A 19,990-nucleotide genomic window follows, 5' to 3' on the forward strand; every position below is an offset into this window, starting at 1 on the left:
GTTAGTGGTTATCCCTAGGGATAGGGTTATTGTGGTTATCCCTAGGGATAGGGCTATTGTGGTTATCCCTAGGGATAGGGCTATTGTGGTTATCCCTAGGGATAGGGTTATTGTGGTTATCCCTAGGGTTAGGGTTGATGGTTATCCCTAGGGCTAGTGGTTACCCCTAGGGTTAGGGTTGATGGTTATCCCCAGGGCTAGTGGTTATCCCTAGGGCTAGGCTTATTGTGGTTATCCCTATGGCTAGTGGTTATCCCTAGGGTTAGGGTTGATGGTTATCCCTAGGGCTAGTGGTTATCCCTAGGGTTAGGGTTGATGGTTATCCCTAGGGCTAGTGGTTATCCCTAGGGTTAGGGTTGATGGTTATCCCTAGGGTTAGGCTTATTGTGGTTATCCCTAGGGCTAGTGGTTATCCCCAGGGTTAGGGTTATTGGTTATCCCTAGGGTTATGCTTATTGCGGTTATCTCTAGGGTTAGGGTTATTTGTTATCCCTGGGGCTAGTGGTTATCCCTAGGGTTAGGGTTATTGTGGTTAAAATCAAATCAAATTGTATTAGTCACGTACACATGGTTAGCAGATATTATTGCGGGCGTAGCGAAATGCTTGTGCTTCTAGTTCCGACAGTGCAGCAATATCGAACATGTAATCTAACAATTCCACAACTACCTAATACACACAAATCTAAGTAAAGGAATAAGAATATATAAATATATAGATGAGCAATGGCCGAACGGCATAGGCAAGATGCAATAGATGGTATAAAATACAGTATATAAATATGAGATGAGTAATGCAAGATATGTAAACATTATTAAAGTGACTAATGATCTATTTATTAAAGTAGCCAATGATTTCAAGTCTGTATGTAGGCAGCAGCCTCTCTGTGTTAGTGATGGCTGTTTAAAGTCTGATGGCCTTGTGACCACTAACCTAAACCTAGGGATAACCAATAACCATAGGAATAACCACAATAACCCTATCCCGCACCTGCCCGCACATCCAGCATCACTACTCTGGACGGTTCTGACAACTACAAATACTTAGGTGTCTGGCTAGACTGTAAACTCTCCTTCCAGACTCACATTAAACATCTCCAATCCAAAATTAAATCTAGAAATCGGTTTCCTATTTCGCAAACAAAGCATTCTTCACTCATGCAGCCAAACATACCCTTGTAAAACTGACCATCCTACCGTCATTTACAAAATAGCCTCCAACACTCTACTCAACAAATTGGTTGCAGTCTATCACAGTGCCATCCGTTTAGTCACCAAAGCCCCATATACTACCCACCACTGCTACCTCTATGCTCTTGTTGAATGGTCATCGCTTCATACTCATCGCTAAACCCACTGGCTACAGGTCATCTACAAGTCTCTGCTAGGTAAAGCTCCGCCTCACTGGTCACAATAGCAGCACGCGCTCCAGCAGGTATATCTCACTTGTCACCCCCAAAGCCAATTCCTCTTTTGGCAGCCACTTACACATTCATCTTCAGCACATCTATCACTCCAGTGTTTAATTGGTATATTGTAATTACTTCGCCACCGTGGCCTATTTATTGCCTTAACTCCCTTACCTCATTTGCACACACTGTATATAGACTTTTTCTACTGTATTATTGACTGTATGTTTGTTCCACGTGTACCTCTGTGTGGTTGTGTGTGTCGCACTGCTTTGCTTTATCTTGGCCAGGTCACAGTTGTAAATGAGAACTTGTTCTCAACTCGCCTACCTGGTTAAATAAAGGTGAAATATTTTTTTACAAATAAATAGAGATTGAAAAATAGCTTCTGTCTCTTGGCCCCATTTTACCACTGTTTCCCCAATGTTACGCTAGCCAGCTGTGATTAGCGTGTAGCCATAGGGAGGAGGATAGAGAGCATTTCTAACACCCCCTCTGTTAAAGCATGAAATAATCTCATCCTCTTAGACATCAAACTAAATTTCCAGATTAATAATTCAATATTGACTCGACTAAAAGCAAAACCCTCTAAAAATAAAAGTACTGGTCTCAGGGTAGGGGTCAGGAGTAGAGTAGAGAGGCGGGGATGGCACACAATGGGGACCACAGAGTGTGTGTGTGTGTGTGTCCGTCCTTCCCTCATCCCTATTGACAAATATGTCTACAATCCCCCTTACTGTAATCAGACTTGCATGTTTCTTATTGAGCCTCTGTACAGAACTCATCTCTGCCTTTACGCTTCTCCGTATAACAAGGTCTGCCTCTCGCTGACCTCCTTCAGGACAATACTCTATTCTTCTCCTAATCTGATCAACATGATACAGTCGGGGTACTGTTTGGTACACAGCCCCCCCGTACTTATCAAATAGATGATAAGACGAGGGTCTGTGTACCAAACGGCCCTCTATCCCCTACATACAGCCGCATGGGGACCTGGTCAAAAGTAGTGCACTATGTAGGGAATAGGATCCCAGTTGGGACACAGACAGGAACTAGGAGGCCATAGAGTCACGTTTAACATTTCAATATCCCTGACGTGGAAATGGGATGAGTTTAGCAGGGTAACGTGTGTATGTTCAGTGACTTCACTCACCAGAGCTGCAGCTTGACTCTTCTTCCATCTAGGAGTATCGTAGTCGTCTTGTAGTCAATTCCTGCCAACAACATAAAATGATGTTAATACCATCCCTCTTAGTCTACTCTGAATGTATCTAGGCCTTGTACAGTATGTCTGAACTGTCATGATCATTCTACATGAGAGGGAGAGAGAGAGGACAGGCTGTGGAAACTGTGCTGCACTTCCTAACCTCCTGCCAAATAAATGTATGACCATATTAGAGACACATTTTTCCCTCATTACACAGACCCACAAAGAATTTGAAAACAAACCCAATTTTGATAAACTCCCATATCTACTGGGTGAAATACCACAGTGTGCCATCACTGCAGCAAGATGTGTGACCTGTTGCCACAAGAAAAGGGCAATAAGGGTAATAAAGGGCAAGAAAAGGGCAATAAGGGTAATAAAGGGCAAGAAAAGGGCAATAAGGGTAATAAAGGGCAAGAAAAGGGCAACCCCATTGAAGAAGAAACACTATTGTAAATACAACCCATATTTATGTTTATTTATTTTCCCTTTTGTACTTGAACTATTTGCACATAATGACATTTGAAATGTCTTTATTATTTTGGAACTTTCGTGAGTGTAATGTTTACTGTTCGTTTGTATTGTTTATTTAACTTCTGTTTATTATCTACTTCACTTGCTTTGACAATGTGTAATATGTTTCCCATGCCGATAAAGCCCCTTGAATTTAATTGAGAGAGAGAGAGAGAGAGAGAGAGACACACAGACAGACACACAGAAAGTGAGACACACACAGACAGACAGACACACAGACAGACACACAGACGAATAAGAGGATACTAATGGGGATCTGTATGTTTCAGGAGGAAACATGTGGAAGAAGAACTCTCCATCTGTCATCCAGCAGGGAGCAGATTAAACTTTAACACTGAGTGAGTGAACATGTCTACATCCCCTATGGGCCCTGGTCCAAAGTAGTGCACTATAACGGGGAATAGGGTGGTGAGGGAGGTGGGCAGACGTGTGAAGCAACTGAGGCAACGCTGATGAACGCATGCACAGATTAAAACGCACAAACGCACACAGGTCACTCAGATGACTCCTAAACAGAGTCTAGAGTGTTAGACATTCCAAAGTGACACTGGGATAGAAATCTGATCCTGCTGAAAATCCCCCGACATTAGAAGAGCCCCCTGACTCCTAAGGGAGTGATGGCTGCTTCCATACCTGTCCCTAGAGACCTCACCAGACACAGCTCTTATCCTTGCATCACAAATCACTCACGCCACCACACTCACACACTTCAACCGTCACACTGGACCTTTTCAAGTGCTGATTCCATAATCTGGAACATTTAGCTAAGTACTTGAAATCTTCTTACTTTGTTGACTACGATGGCATATTGGCATAACGTCAAATTCTGGTGTGCACACACACACACTAATGTGCTTAGTGGCAGAGATGTAATGAGACTTCACATGACCCAGCTGTATTTTCTCATCAGACACGTAGGTGGGGTCAACGGGCAGGATTCCTAGGTTGTGTGTGTGTGTGTGTGTGTGTCTCTCAAAGGCCAGGATTCCGGAGACCAGATCCAATGTTAACCCATCACCCCACAGACGTTATGCTATCAACACAGAATGACACGTGGGTGTGTGTGTGTATGTGAAGATGACAATAATGTGTTTGCATAGAAATCAAACTAAATCCATGACCATCTAAGGGTTAAGTTACAGTAGTGATGATGAAATCCCCACTGGATCTCACCCAGTGAGAATGACTCATACTGCACAGCACAGACAGCTACATAGTGACAGCAGCGCGCGCACACACACACACACACACACACACTAAACATGTGAGTATTATGATGAAGCTTCAGTATGTGCTCAGAGCCTTACCATGTCTGGAAGCAGCAGTGTACTGTGTGTCTGCTCAATACGAGGTCCTGATAATTACAGTCATTAACGTCAGAAAAGCCACGCTTTACTTTTGGTCAATGAGAGCAGCACAAATGTAACATTTGCATTATTCATTCCTTTACACTTGTGTGTATGAGGTAGTTGTGAAATTGTTAAGATTACTTGTTAGATATTACTGCACGTTCGTACCTAGAAGCACAAGCATTTCGCTACACTCGCATTAACATCTGCTAACCACGTGTATGTGACAAATAAAATTTGATTTGCATCGTAATAATGGACCGTATCACATCGTAATAATGGACTGTATCGCATCGTAATAATGGACTGTATCACATCGTAATAATGGACTGTATCACATCGTAATAATGGACTGCATCACATCGTAATAATGGATTGTATCGCATCGTAATAATGGACTGTATCGCATCGTAATAATGGACTGCATCGTAATAATGGACTGTATCACATCGTAATAATGGACTGTATCGTAATAATGGGCTGTATCACATCGTAATAATGGACTGTATCACATCGTAATAATGGGCTGTATCGCATCGTAATAATGGACTGCATCGTAATAATGGACTGTATCACATCGTAATAATGGGCTGTATCACATCGTAATAATGGACTGTATCACATCGTAATAATGGACTGCATCGTAATAATGGGCTGTATCACATCGTAATAATGGGCTGTATCACATCGTAATAATGGACTGTATCACATCGTAATAATGGGCTGTATCGCATCGTAATAATGGACTGCATCGTAATAATGGGCTGTATCGCATCGTAATAATGGACTGCATCGTAATAATGGGCTGTATCACATCGTAATAATGGACTGCATCGTAATAATGGACTGTATCACATCGTAATAATGGGCTGTATCACATCGTAATAATGGACTGCATCGTAATAATGGGCTGTATCGCATCGTAATAATGGGCTGTATCGCATCGTAATAATGGACTGCATCGTAATAATGGGCTGTATCGCATCGTAATAATGGACTGCATCGTAATAATGGACTGTATCACATCGTAATAATGGGCTGTATCGCATCGTAATAATGGACTGCATCGTAATAATGGACTGTATCACATCGTAATAATGGGCTGTATCACATCGTAATAATGGGCTGTATCACATCGTAATAATGGGCTGTATCGCATCGTAATAATGGGCTGTATCACATCGTAATAATGGGCTGTATCACATCGTAATAATGGACTGTATCACATCGTAATAATGGACTGCATCGTAATAATGGGCTGTATCACATCGTAATAATGGGCTGTATCACATCGTAATAATGGACTGTATCGTAATAATGGACTGTATCGCATCGTAATAATGGGCTGTATCGCATCGTAATAATGGACTGCATCACATCGTAATAATGGATTGTATCGCATCGTAATAATGGACTGTATCACATCGTAATAATGGACTGTATCGCATCGTAATAATGGGCTGTATCACATCGTAATAATGGATTGTATCACATCGTAATAATGGATTGTATCACATCGTAATAATGGGCTGTATCGTAATAATGGACTGTATCACATCGTAATAATGGGCTGCATCGTAATAATGGACTGTATCGTAATAATGGACTGTATCACATCGTAATAATGGACTGCATCGTAATAATGGACTGTATCACATCGTAATAATGGACTGTATCGTAATAATGGACTGTATCACATCGTAATAATGGACTGTATCACATCGTAATAATGGACTGTATCACATCGTAATAATGGACTGTATCACATCGTAATAATGGACTGTATCACATCGTAATAATGGACTGTATCACATCGTAATAATGGACTGCATCGTAATAATGGACTGTATCACATCGTAATAATGGGCTGTATCACATCGTAATAATGGACTGCATCGTAATAATGGACTGTATCACATCGTAATAATGGACTGTATCACATCGTAATAATGGATTGTATCGTATCGTAATAATGGATTGTATCGTAATAATGGACTGTATCACATCGTAATAATGGATTGTATCACATCGTAATAATGGGCTGTATCACATCGTAATAATGGACTGTATCACATCGTAATAATGGGCTGTATCACATCGTAATAATGGACTGTATCACATCGTAATAATGGATTGTATCACATCGTAATAATGGACTGTATCACATCGTAATAATGGGCTGTATCACATCGTAATAATGGACTGTATCACATCGTAATAATGGATTGTATCACATCGTAATAATGGACTGTATCACATCGTAATAATGGGCTGTATCACATCGTAATAATGGGCTGTATCACATCGTAATAATGGACTGTATCACATCGTAATAATGGGCTGTATCACATCGTAATAATGGATTGTATCGCATCGTAATAATGGGCTGTATCACATCGTAATAATGGACTGCATCGTAATAATGGATTGTATCGCATCGTAATAATGGGCTGTATCACATCGTAATAATGGGCTGTATCGCATCGTAATAATGGATTGTATCGTAATAATGGGCTGTATCACATCGTAATAATGGACTGCATCGTAATAATGGGCTGTATCACATCGTAATAATGGACTGCATCGTAATAATGGGCTGTATCACATCGTAATAATGGACTGCATCGTAATAATGGACTGTATCACATCGTAATAATGGGCTGTATCACATCGTAATAATGGGCTGTATCACATCGTAATAATGGGCTGTATCGCATCGTAATAATGGGCTGTATCACATCGTAATAATGGGCTGTATCACATCGTAATAATGGACTGTATCACATCGTAATAATGGACTGCATCGTAATAATGGGCTGTATCACATCGTAATAATGGGCTGTATCACATCGTAATAATGGACTGCATCGTAATAATGGGCTGTATCACATCGTAATGATGGGCTGTATCACATCGTAATAATGGGCTGTATCACATCGTAATAATGGGCTGTATCACATCGTAATAATGGGCTGTATCACATCGTAATAATGGACTGTATCACATCGTAATAATGGACTGTATCACATCGTAATAATGGATTGTATCGCATCGTAATAATGGACTGTATCACATCGTAATAATGGGCTGCATCGTAATAATGGACTGTATCGCATCGTAATAATGGGCTGTATCACATCGTAATAATGGACTGCATCGTAATAATGGACTGTATCACATCGTAATAATGGACTGCATCGTAATAATGGACTGTATCGTAATAATGGACTGTATCGTAATAATGGACTGTATCACATCGTAATAATGGACTGTATCACATCGTAATAATGGGCTGTATCACATCGTAATAATGGATTGTATCACATCGTAATAATGGACTGTATCGCATCGTAATAATGGACTGCATCGTAATAATGGACTGTATCACATCGTAATAATGGGCTGTATCACATCGTAATAATGGACTGTATCGTAATAATGGACTGTATCGCATCGTAATAATGGGCTGTATCGCATCGTAATAATGGATTGTATCGTATCGTAATAATGGATTGTATCGTAATAATGGACTGTATCACATCGTAATAATGGATTGTATCACATCGTAATAATGGGCTGTATCACATCGTAATAATGGACTGTATCACATCGTAATAATGGGCTGTATCACATCGTAATAATGGACTGTATCACATCGTAATAATGGATTGTATCACATCGTAATAATGGACTGTATCACATCGTAATAATGGGCTGTATCACATCGTAATAATGGACTGTATCACATCGTAATAATGGATTGTATCACATCGTAATAATGGACTGTATCACATCGTAATAATGGGCTGTATCACATCGTAATAATGGGCTGTATCACATCGTAATAATGGACTGTATCACATCGTAATAATGGGCTGTATCACATCGTAATAATGGATTGTATCGCATCGTAATAATGGGCTGTATCACATCGTAATAATGGACTGCATCGTAATAATGGATTGTATCGCATCGTAATAATGGGCTGTATCACATCGTAATAATGGGCTGTATCGCATCGTAATAATGGATTGTATCGTAATAATGGGCTGTATCACATCGTAATAATGGACTGCATCGTAATAATGGGCTGTATCACATCGTAATAATGGACTGCATCGTAATAATGGGCTGTATCACATCGTAATAATGGACTGCATCGTAATAATGGATTGTATCGCATCGTAATAATGGGCTGTATCGCAACGTAATAATGGACTGTATCACATCGTAATAATGGGCTGTATCACATCGTAATAATGGACTGCATCGTAATAATGGATTGTATCGCATCGTAATAATGGGCTGTATCGTATCGTAATAATGGACTGCATCGTAATAATGGACTGTATCACATCGTAATAATGGACTGCATCGTAATAATGGACTGTATCACATCGTAATAATGGACTGCATCGTAATAATGGACTGTATCGCATCGTAATAATGGACTGTATCACATCGTAATAATGGACTGTATCACATCGTAATAATGGATTGTATCGTATCGTAATAATGGATTGTATCGTAATAACGGACTGTATCGCATCGTAATAATGGACTGTATCGCATCGTAATAATGGATTGTATCACATCGTAATAATGGATTGTATCACATCGTAATAACGGATTGTATCACATCGTAATAACGGATTGTATCACATCGTAATAACGGATTGTATCGTATCGTAATAATGGGCTGTATCACATCGTAATAATGGACTGTATCACATCGTAATAATGGATTGTATCACATCGTAATAATGGACTGTATCACATCGTAATAATGGGCTGTATCACATCGTAATAATGGGCTGTATCACATCGTAATAATGGACTGTATCACATCGTAATAATGGGCTGTATCACATCGTAATAATGGATTGTATCGCATCGTAATAATGGGCTGTATCACATCGTAATAATGGACTGCATCGTAATAATGGATTGTATCGCATCGTAATAATGGGCTGTATCACATCGTAATAATGGGCTGTATCGCATCGTAATAATGGATTGTATCGTAATAATGGGCTGTATCACATCGTAATAATGGACTGCATCGTAATAATGGGCTGTATCACATCGTAATAATGGACTGCATCGTAATAATGGGCTGTATCACATCGTAATAATGGACTGCATCGTAATAATGGATTGTATCGCATCGTAATAATGGGCTGTATCGCAACGTAATAATGGACTGTATCACATCGTAATAATGGGCTGTATCACATCGTAATAATGGACTGCATCGTAATAATGGATTGTATCGCATCGTAATAATGGGCTGTATCGTATCGTAATAATGGACTGCATCGTAATAATGGACTGTATCACATCGTAATAATGGACTGCATCGTAATAATGGACTGTATCGCATCGTAATAATGGACTGCATCGTAATAATGGATTGTATCGCATCGTAATAATGGACTGTATCACATCGTAATAACGGACTGTATCGCATCGTAATAATGGACTGTATCGCATCGTAATAATGGATTGTATCACATCGTAATAATGGATTGTATCACATCGTAATAACGGATTGTATCACATCGTAATAACGGATTGTATCACATCGTAATAACGGATTGTATCGTATCGTAATAATGGATACCAATGGCAGCTGGCAAATCACAGGTGGCATTTAATGCTTTTCCTCCACATCAAGAGTCAGTCCACCAGTCAAACTGTCACCCCTGGCAACCGCCCTCCTCACGACCTGTACCCATAACGCATCCCTCTAGGTGTCGTTCCGGCCTCTCTGTGCTCCCTCAACTGTCTGGTTGGGTTTGGATCGGTCTGTCTCTGACTTGACATTGTGTAATTGGATTGGACATAGTGTAGTTTGTGCTGACACCCTGAGGAAGATTCACACAAACGCATGGCTACAGTATGTGTCCATAAACGCACGCACGCACTCACACACATGCACGTGTGCGCACACGTACACTCACACACAATAACATACAAGAGCTCAGCTAGACTCCTCTAATTTAACCAGGACAAACACATCTACACATACATTGACTCACTCAATACAGTCAGGCACACTGTCCTGTTAGCGAATAGAGTCATATTTGTCATGGCTTGGTTTTTGCTCTGACATGCACTGTCAACTATGGGACCTTATATAGACAGGTGTGTGCCTTTCCAAATCATGTCCAATCAATTTCATTTACCACAGGTGGACCCTGTTGTAGTGTTTGATATCATTAAATGTGATATATATATATTATCATCAAATCAATTCTCTGTGTAATTTAATTACACAATTTAACTAATCATGTATCTTTAACTAGGAAGTCGGGGCACCACAGAAAAGTATTGTTTATATAGTGTCAATTTCCAAATATAACTCTTCAGATATTTTCATATCTTATCGATTACAGTCACTTAATATATTATTACCTCATCAGTCTCATTACTGAACGTTGCAAATCCTTGGATATCTGCACGAACCCTAGCATAGAATCATGACTCAGCAATATACAAATTATTTATTTACTAACTAACTTAATCAATCACAGGTTTACATAAAACACACACACAAATTTTTTTTTTATACATTGGTTACTACATGATACAAAAAAAAGTCCCTAGCGGACAAAACCGTTATGACGGCTTGGTAGACAACGGAAAGGGGGTGGAGACCACTCAAGAACAGGAAACTGAGAGTGGATTCAAGTACATACAGTTGACTACACTACACTCATGGAAATGTCTATACATTGAACATGAACAACCGCTCGTTCGAAAATAAATGTAAATTTAGCCGGTCCGTCTGCTGGATAGTCAGTCGACAGAAAGCCTCTGGTTTGTCCACCAGAGATCAAAGTCTGTCTGCGGTGTAGGTTGTTATATGGATACTTCAGAGTACCATTCGGAAATGTTCTTAGACCGGATGCGTTTACCAGACTAAAGGGTTTAAAAACAGCTGCAGCCTGAATAATTGTTCTTTAATTTGTAGATTTCTCAGCCATTTCAACAAGGGAATGATCTCCACATTCTCTGGTCTAGTCCTTTTGTAGAGTTGCCAACTAATTCAACATGTAGCGACAGCTCCATATTTTCTGGTCTAATGTACATTTTGTCACGGGTGGTTTCATACTCTGTGGAAGAATGTTCTGTTCCATGACGCCTGCTGTGATGTCTGGGCTCACGGGTGGTTTCATACTCTGTGGAAGAATGGTCTGTTCCATGACGCCTGCTGTGATGTCTGGGCTCATGGGGGTGTGGCCACTGACTAGTTAAAACTTTGTCTAAACAAGTATCTTGTTTAGAAGGCCAACATCACATCATCTCACAAATAGATTCATATTCAATCATATAGTTTACACAACCATCACATGCAAAACTAATAATTGAGAAGTGTACACAAACAAAGACACAGTAATGTGTGTTTCCTGTCCTTCATGAGATCACCAAATGAAACAAATTTGACAGGATTGTTCTTTAAAAATACCCACGGACAATTCCCACATTCTCAAAAATAGAAATATTGTTTAATTCTCCAATTTTGGGGATTGGGCGTTTTGGGCAAGAAGAATGTCTTTGTTCTCCATAGGCTCTGTCCCTCAATACCCCTTGGCCGAGAGTTTCTACCCGGGATTTATGACCGTTGTAAAACCTCTGGTGGGAGGGCCACAATATACACCCAGAAGGGCCACGCCATGACAACTCCAATGACATTGTAGAAACATCTCAAGGATGATCAATGGAAACAGGATGTATCTGAGCTCAATTTCTCATAGCAAAGGGTCTGAAACCTTATTTACATAAGTTATCTTCTCTATTTTTAATACAATTGGTACAATTTCTAAAAACCAACTGAAGGGTTATTTTAAGAGACAGTTTTCATATGAGGGCCCCTCAGGAGTCATAAGGGTTATTTTGAGAAAAACCCAAAGCCTAGCACATACAGCCTTACACACAAAACACTGTGGAGAGGCGACGTTATGTAAGGGGTTATGATAATCATTATTATGTCTGTTGACATGCATCATCAGAGGTCAAATAGGGGGTGCTTATATTTGTACAAGTGCACTCCCTGAGAGAGTGGGGTCACGGCCAGTGATCAGCCATTATTGACAGCAACGCTGGTGCCTTGCTCAAGCTCATATCTGCACATTTTTCAGCTAGTCAGCTTGGTGATCCGAACTAGAAACCTTTCGGTTAGTGGCCCAACACTTTAATCGTTAGGGTGACCTGCTGCCCTAGCGCCCTGCGTTGCCTGGCAGACCTGGTCACACACACACACCACACAGTATACTTTCCGTGTAAAAAGAAATGCTCTCTCTAGGTTAGGATATGTCAGAGTAATTGTTGCATCATTAGTGTAGCTCTACGTATCCAAACAATAAGAGAACAGCTGCATTAGGTTGGTTGATTACCTATGGGCTCTGGTGAACAGAAGTAAACTATAGAGGAAACATGGTGCCATTTGGGACACATCCAGTCAGTCACCTACTACCAGCCTACTACACTACTACCAGCCTACTACACTACTACCAGCCTACTACACTACTACCAGCCTAATACAGTACTACCAGCCTACTACACTACTACCAGCCTACTACACTACTACCACACTACTACCAGCCTAATACAGTACTACCAGCCTACTACAGTACTACTACAGTACTACCAGCCTACTACAGTACTACCAGCCTACTACAGTACTACCAGCCTACTACACTACTACCAGCCTACTACACTACTACCAGCCTACTACAGTACTACCAGCCTACTACAGTACTACACAGTACTACCAGCCTACTACAGTACTACCAGCCTACTACACTACTACCAGCCTACTACACTACTACCAGCCTACTACACTACTACCAGCCTACTACACTACTACCAGCCTACTACAGTACTACCAGCCTACTACACTACTACCAGCCTACTACACTACTACCAGCCTACTACACTACTACCAGCCTACTACAGTACTACCAGCCTACTACAGTACTACCAGCCTACTACACTACTACCAGCCTACTACACTACTACCAGCCTACTACACTACTACCAGCCTACTACAGTACTACCAGCCTACTACACTACTACCAGCCTACTACACTACTACCAGCCTAATACAGTACTACCAGCCTACAGTACTACCAGCCTACTACAGTACTACCAGCCTACTACAGTACTACCAGCCTACTACAGTACCAGCCCACAGTACTACCAGCCTACACTACTACCAGCCTACTACACTACTACCAGCCTACTACACTACTACCAGCCTACTACACTACTACCAGCCTACTACAGTACTACCAGCCTACTACACCACTACCAGCCTAATACACCACTACCAGCCTAATACACCACTACCAGCCTAATACACTACTACCAGCCTACTACACTACTACCAGCCTACTACAGTACTACCAGCCTACTACACTACTACTACAGTACTACCAGCCTACTACAGTACTACCAGCCTACTACACTACTACCAGCCTACTACACTACTACCAGCCTACTACACTACTACACTACAGTACTACCAGCCTACTACAGTACTACCAGCCTACTACAGTACTACCAGCCTACTACAGTACTACCAGCCTACTACACTACTACCAGCCTACTACAGTACTACCAGCCTACTACACTACTACACTACTACTACCAGCCTACTACACTACTACTACAGTACTACCAGCCTACTACACTACTACCAGCCTACTACAGTACTACCAGCCTACTACAGTACTACCAGCCTACTACACTACTACTACAGTACTACCGGCCTACTACACTACTACCAGCCTACTACACTACTACCAGCCTACTACACTACTACCAGCCTACTACACTACTACCAGCCTACTACAGTACTACCAGCCTACTACACTACTACCAGCCTACTACACTACTACCAGCCTACTACACTACTACCAGCCTACTACAGTACTACCAGCCTACTACACTACTACCAGCCTACTACAGTACTACCAGCCTACTACAGTACTACCAGCCTACTACACTACTACCAGCCTACTACACTACTACCAGCCTACTACAGTACTACCAGCCTACTACAGTACTACCAGCCTACTACAGTACTACCAGCCTACTACACTACTACCAGCCTACTACAGTACTACCAGCCTACTACAGTACTACCAGCCTACTACACTACTACCAGCCTACTACACTACTACCAGCCTACTACAGTACTACCAGCCTACTACAGTACTACCAGCCTACTACACTACTACCAGCCTACTACAGTACTACCAGCCTAATACAGTACTACCAGCCTACTACACTACTACCAGCCTACTACAGTACTACCAGCCTACTACACTACTACCAGCCTACTACAGTACTACCAGCCTACTACACTACTACCAGCCTACTACAGTACTACCAGCCTACTACAGTACTACCAGCCTACTACACTACTACCAGCCTACTACACTACTACCAGCCTACTACAGTACTACCAGCCTACTACACTACTACCAGCCTACTACAGTACTACTACAGTACTACCAGCCTACTACAGTACTACTACAGTACTACCAGCCTAATACAGTACTACCAGCCTACTACAGTACTACCAGCCTACTACACTACTACCAGCCTAATACAGTACTACCAGCCTAATACAGTACTACCAGCCTACTACACTACTACCAGCCTAATACAGTACTACCAGCCTAATACAGTACTACCAGCCAGTACTACCAGCCTAATACAGTACTACCAGCCTAATACAGTACTACCAGCCTAATACACTACTACCAGCCTACTACACTACTACCAGCCTAATACACTACTACCAGCCTACTACACTACTACCAGCCTAATACAGTACTACCAGCCTACTACACTACTACCAGCCTACTACAGTACTACCAGCCTACTACAGTACTACCAGCCTACTACACTACTACCAGCCTACTACACTACTACCAGCCTACTACAGTACTACCAGCCTACTACAGTACTACCAGCCTACTACACTACTACCAGCCTACTACAGTACTACCAGCCTACTACACTACTACCAGCCTACTACAGTACTACCAGCCTACTACAGTACTACCAGCCTACTACACTACTACCAGCCTACTACACTACTACCAGCCTACTACACTACTACCAGCCTACTACACTACTACCAGCCTACTACACTACTACCAGCCTACTACACTACTACCAGCCTACTACACTACTACCAGCCTACTACACTACTACCAGCCTAATACAGTACTACCAGCCTACTACACTACTACCAGCCTACTACAGTACTACCATCCTACTACAGTACTACCAGCCTAATACAGTACTACCAGCCTACTACACTACTACCAGCCTAATACAGTACTACCAGCCTACTACAGTACTACCAGCCTACTACACTACTACCAGCCTAATACAGTACTACCAGCCTAATACAGTACTACCAGCCTACTACACTACTACCAGCCTAATACAGTACTACCAGCCTAATACAGTACTACCAGCCTAATACAGTACTACCAGCCTAATACACTACTACCAGCCTACTACACTACTACCAGCCTAATACACTACTACCAGCCTACTACACTACTACCAGCCTAATACAGTACTACCAGCCTACTACACTACTACCAGCCTACTACAGTACAACCAGCCTACTACAGTACTACTACACTACTACAGTACTACTACACTACTACCAGCCTACTACAGTACTACCAGCCTAATACAGTACTACCAGCCTACTACACTACTACCAGCCTACTACAGTACTACCAGCCTACTACACTACTACCAGCCTACTACAGTACTACCAGCCTACTACACTACTACCAGCCTACTACACTACTACCAGCCTACTACACTACTACCAGCCTACTACACTACTACCAGCCTACTACAGTACTACTACAGTACTACCAGCCTACTACAGTACTACCAGCCTACTACAGTACTACTACAGTACTACCAGCCTAATACAGTACTACCAGCCTACTACAGTACTACCAGCCTACTACAGTACTACCAGCCTACTACACTACTACCAGCCTACTACAGTACTACCAGCCTACTACAGTACTACCAGCCTACTACAGTACTACTACAGTACTACCAGCCTACTACACTACTACCAGCCTACTACACTACTACCAGCCTACTACACTACTACCAGCCTACTACACTACTACCAGCCTACTACAGTACTACTACAGTACTACCAGCCTAATACACTACTACCAGCCTACTACACTACTACCAGCCTACTACACTACTACCAGCCTACTACAGTACTACTACAGTACTACCAGCCTACTACACTACTACCAGCCTACTACACTACTACCAGCCTACTACACTACTACCAGCCTACTACACTACTACCAGCCTACTACAGTACTACCAGCCTACTACACTACTACCAGCCTACTACAGTACTACTCATCATATACTACTACAGTACTACCAGCCTACTACAAGCCTACTACAGTACTACCAGCCTACTACACTACTACCAGCCTACTACACTACTACCAGCCTACTACACTACTACCAGCCTACTACACTACTACCAGCCTACTACAGTACTACCAGCCTACTACAGTACTACCAGCCTAATACAGTAAGGCTGAATCCTGCAGGTCACTCCCCCCTTTCCCTCCTTCTGTCAACCTTCATCCCTCCATCTCACCTCTCTGCCATCTGTTACTGATGGCATGCACTTTCTTTCAGTATGATTACTGTAGAGCTCAATAGCTCTCCTCCTTCCCACTCTCTTTTCCTCTCCTCCCTCGCCTTCTGTTAAAGGCCCAGTCCAGTCAAAAATGTGATTTGTCTCACAATGAGGTTGGAATAATACTGTGAAAATTATGAAAATACCCTTTAGTGTAAGAGCTGTTTGAAAAGACGCCTGAAATATCATCCTGTTTTAGTGGGATGGAGTTTTGGCCCTCCATGCTGATATTACCACACAGTAATTTAGTACTTCTGTCTTTGTACATGCGTGACTGTTTCCCTGTATCTGTGTGTTCTGAACTATAATCAAGTGATCTATTTTGGTTTGGAACGGTTCTGTGGCCTGGGACCTCAACAACAGTTTATGGAAGGATTCTGTTGGAGCAGAGGGATTCTAGAATCTCTGTGGTCATTCCACTGTCTGTGTTCCAACTGTTCCACTGCTTCTGGAGTCTGTGGTCATTCCACTGTCTGTGTTCCAACTGTTCCACTGCTTCTGGAGTCTGTGGTCATTCCACTGTCTGTGTTCCAACTGTTCCACTGCTTCTGGAGTCTGTGGTCATTCCACTGTCTGTGTTCCAACTGTTCCACTGCTTCTGGAGTCTGTGGTCATTCCACTGTCTGTGTTCCAACTGTTCCACTGCTTCTGGAGTCTGTGGTCATTCCACTGTCTGTGTTCCAACTGTTCCACTGCTTCTGGAGTCTGTGGTCATTCCACTGTCTGTGTTCCAACTGTTCCACTGCTTCTGGAGTCTGTGGTCATTCCCCTGTCTGTGTTCCAACTGTTCCACTGCTTCTGGAGTCTGTGGTCATTCCCTGTCTGTGTTCCAACTGTTCCACTGCTTCTGGAGTCTGTGGTCATTCCACTGTCTGTGTTCCAACTGTTCCACAGCTTCTGGAGTCTGTGGTCATTCCACTGTCTGTGTTCCAACTGTTCCACTGCTTCTGGAGTCTGTGGTCATTCCCCTGTCTGTGTTCCAACTGTTCCACTGCTTCTGGAGTCTGTGGTCATTCCACTGTCTGTGTTCCAACTGTTCCACTGCTTCTGGAGTCTGTGGTCATTCCACTGTCTGTGTTCCAACTGTTCCACTGCTTCTGGAGTCTGTGGTCATTCCCCTGTGAGCACTCCAACTCAGCCATCATCTCATCCAGACCGCCCAGCTCACTCTCTGTGCGCATCCCAAATGGTACGCTGTTCCCTACATAGTACACTATTTTTGACGAGAGCCCTATAGGGTATGATTTGGCTATGGAGACTCAGGATGTACACCCTCTGGCGATGGAGACTGGGCTGACCACAGAAATGCTTCCACTCTCCCTCCATGTCATCCTATTAGTAGAACTGACCCAAAACTGAGATGAACGTTGGATCCTGTTGGATTCCACATTTAGTAGCCTAACGGCAACAGAAATGATTGGCCAGAGCGCTGAAGGGGGAAACACTGCCTGCATCCCAAATGGCGCCCTATTCCCTAGACAGTGCACTACGTTTGACCAGGGCCCATAGTGCTCCGGTAGAAAATAGTGCACTATATATGGAATAGGGTGCCATGTGGGGAACACACAGCCTCTGTTCCATGGTGTTTAAAACAAGCCAAACCAGCCGAGAGGTGGAGGAAACTGTGGCTCCTATATAAAACACACATCAGATGCATCATATCCTGTGATACGAGCAAAAACCGAGCAGGGCCACACTCAACAAACCATGTCAATACGACCAGGAAAAATTGTAGTGTACAAAAACATACAACAGATTTCACTGGTAGTGCAAGAGAACACCCGGAGAATTCCCACACATTCTTCAGCGTGTGGATTTTGTCCATGCTTTTAATGTAGAAACCAACACGTCATTCAAGCAGCAAAAGTCAGACAGAACTTCATCTTAAAGTAGCAATGTAGAGACAAACCTCAAAATAAGTTTGGAAAACATTAATTTGTCTCTTAATTGGTATACCTCAGGTAATAGGTATACCAAAATGTAATTTAAATTCTTCCGAGGGAGCTTGCTATGTGTCCCCTTATTGGATTCTCCAGAAGATTAAGTTGATAACTGCCACTACTCTGATTATAGTATAATCAGGAAAACCTGTCAAATATTTCTGTTTTCAGAAGCACAACACAATGTCGCAGTGTTTTTATAAATGATTTTTAATAAAGGAATAACAAATCGGAGTATAAACACACGCATGTGCGGGGACACACACACACACACACACGGGAATACAGGAATGACTTCACACTGACCTTCGACTCCCTCCAGATGACAACGGTTGGTGTTGTTGTAATGAGAACATTAGGAAAGAAACACTAAAGAGAGAAAATGAGGTAATTAGCAGCTAACTAAGATCCTCTGAGGAAAACCATGTTTGCGTCCCAAATAGATCCCTATCCACTATATGGTGCACTACTTTTGAACAAGACTCATAGGAAATAGGGTCCCATTTGGGATTCCCACTAACTGCCTTTTATACAGCTCCCTCTAGGAATCAGTCAAACAAACAGCTGTTAAAGAAAATAAAAACAAACACTGTTGTTGATGATGATGATGTTTTACATTTATACCCCATAACACTTTCCCTGAATCTCCCAAGTGCTTAGCATTGCATGTTGGGTAGTCTCCCTCAGGAGGTGTCTTAATAGAGTGACACATTCTGAATTTTGCAGAGCAGAAAAAACAAACACAATATTGACGAAAAACAAGAACACAGTGCACTACTTTTGGCCAGAGCCCTGCCATTTGGGACACACTCACTGTAAAACAC

The 19,990-nt window shown here is 42.1% G+C and overlaps 1 protein-coding gene across 3 annotated transcripts in view; it reads right to left on the minus strand.

The window, feature by feature from the left end:
* LOC112236148 (ras-related protein Rab-40B) overlaps positions 1–19,990 on the minus strand; it is a 62,846-nt gene that overhangs the window by 30,588 nt on the left and 12,268 nt on the right. For all 3 annotated transcript variants that reach the window (XM_042306295.1, XM_042306294.1, XM_024404727.2), the window contains one exon: positions 2,560–2,620. In XM_042306295.1, coding sequence (XP_042162229.1) covers positions 2,560–2,620 — 61 coding nt within the window. The remainder of the gene's footprint in view (positions 1–2,559; positions 2,621–19,990) is intronic.

This window comes from Oncorhynchus tshawytscha, linkage group LG25 (assembly GCF_018296145.1).
Source record: "Oncorhynchus tshawytscha isolate Ot180627B linkage group LG25, Otsh_v2.0, whole genome shotgun sequence".
NCBI lineage: Eukaryota > Metazoa > Chordata > Actinopteri > Salmoniformes > Salmonidae > Oncorhynchus > Oncorhynchus tshawytscha.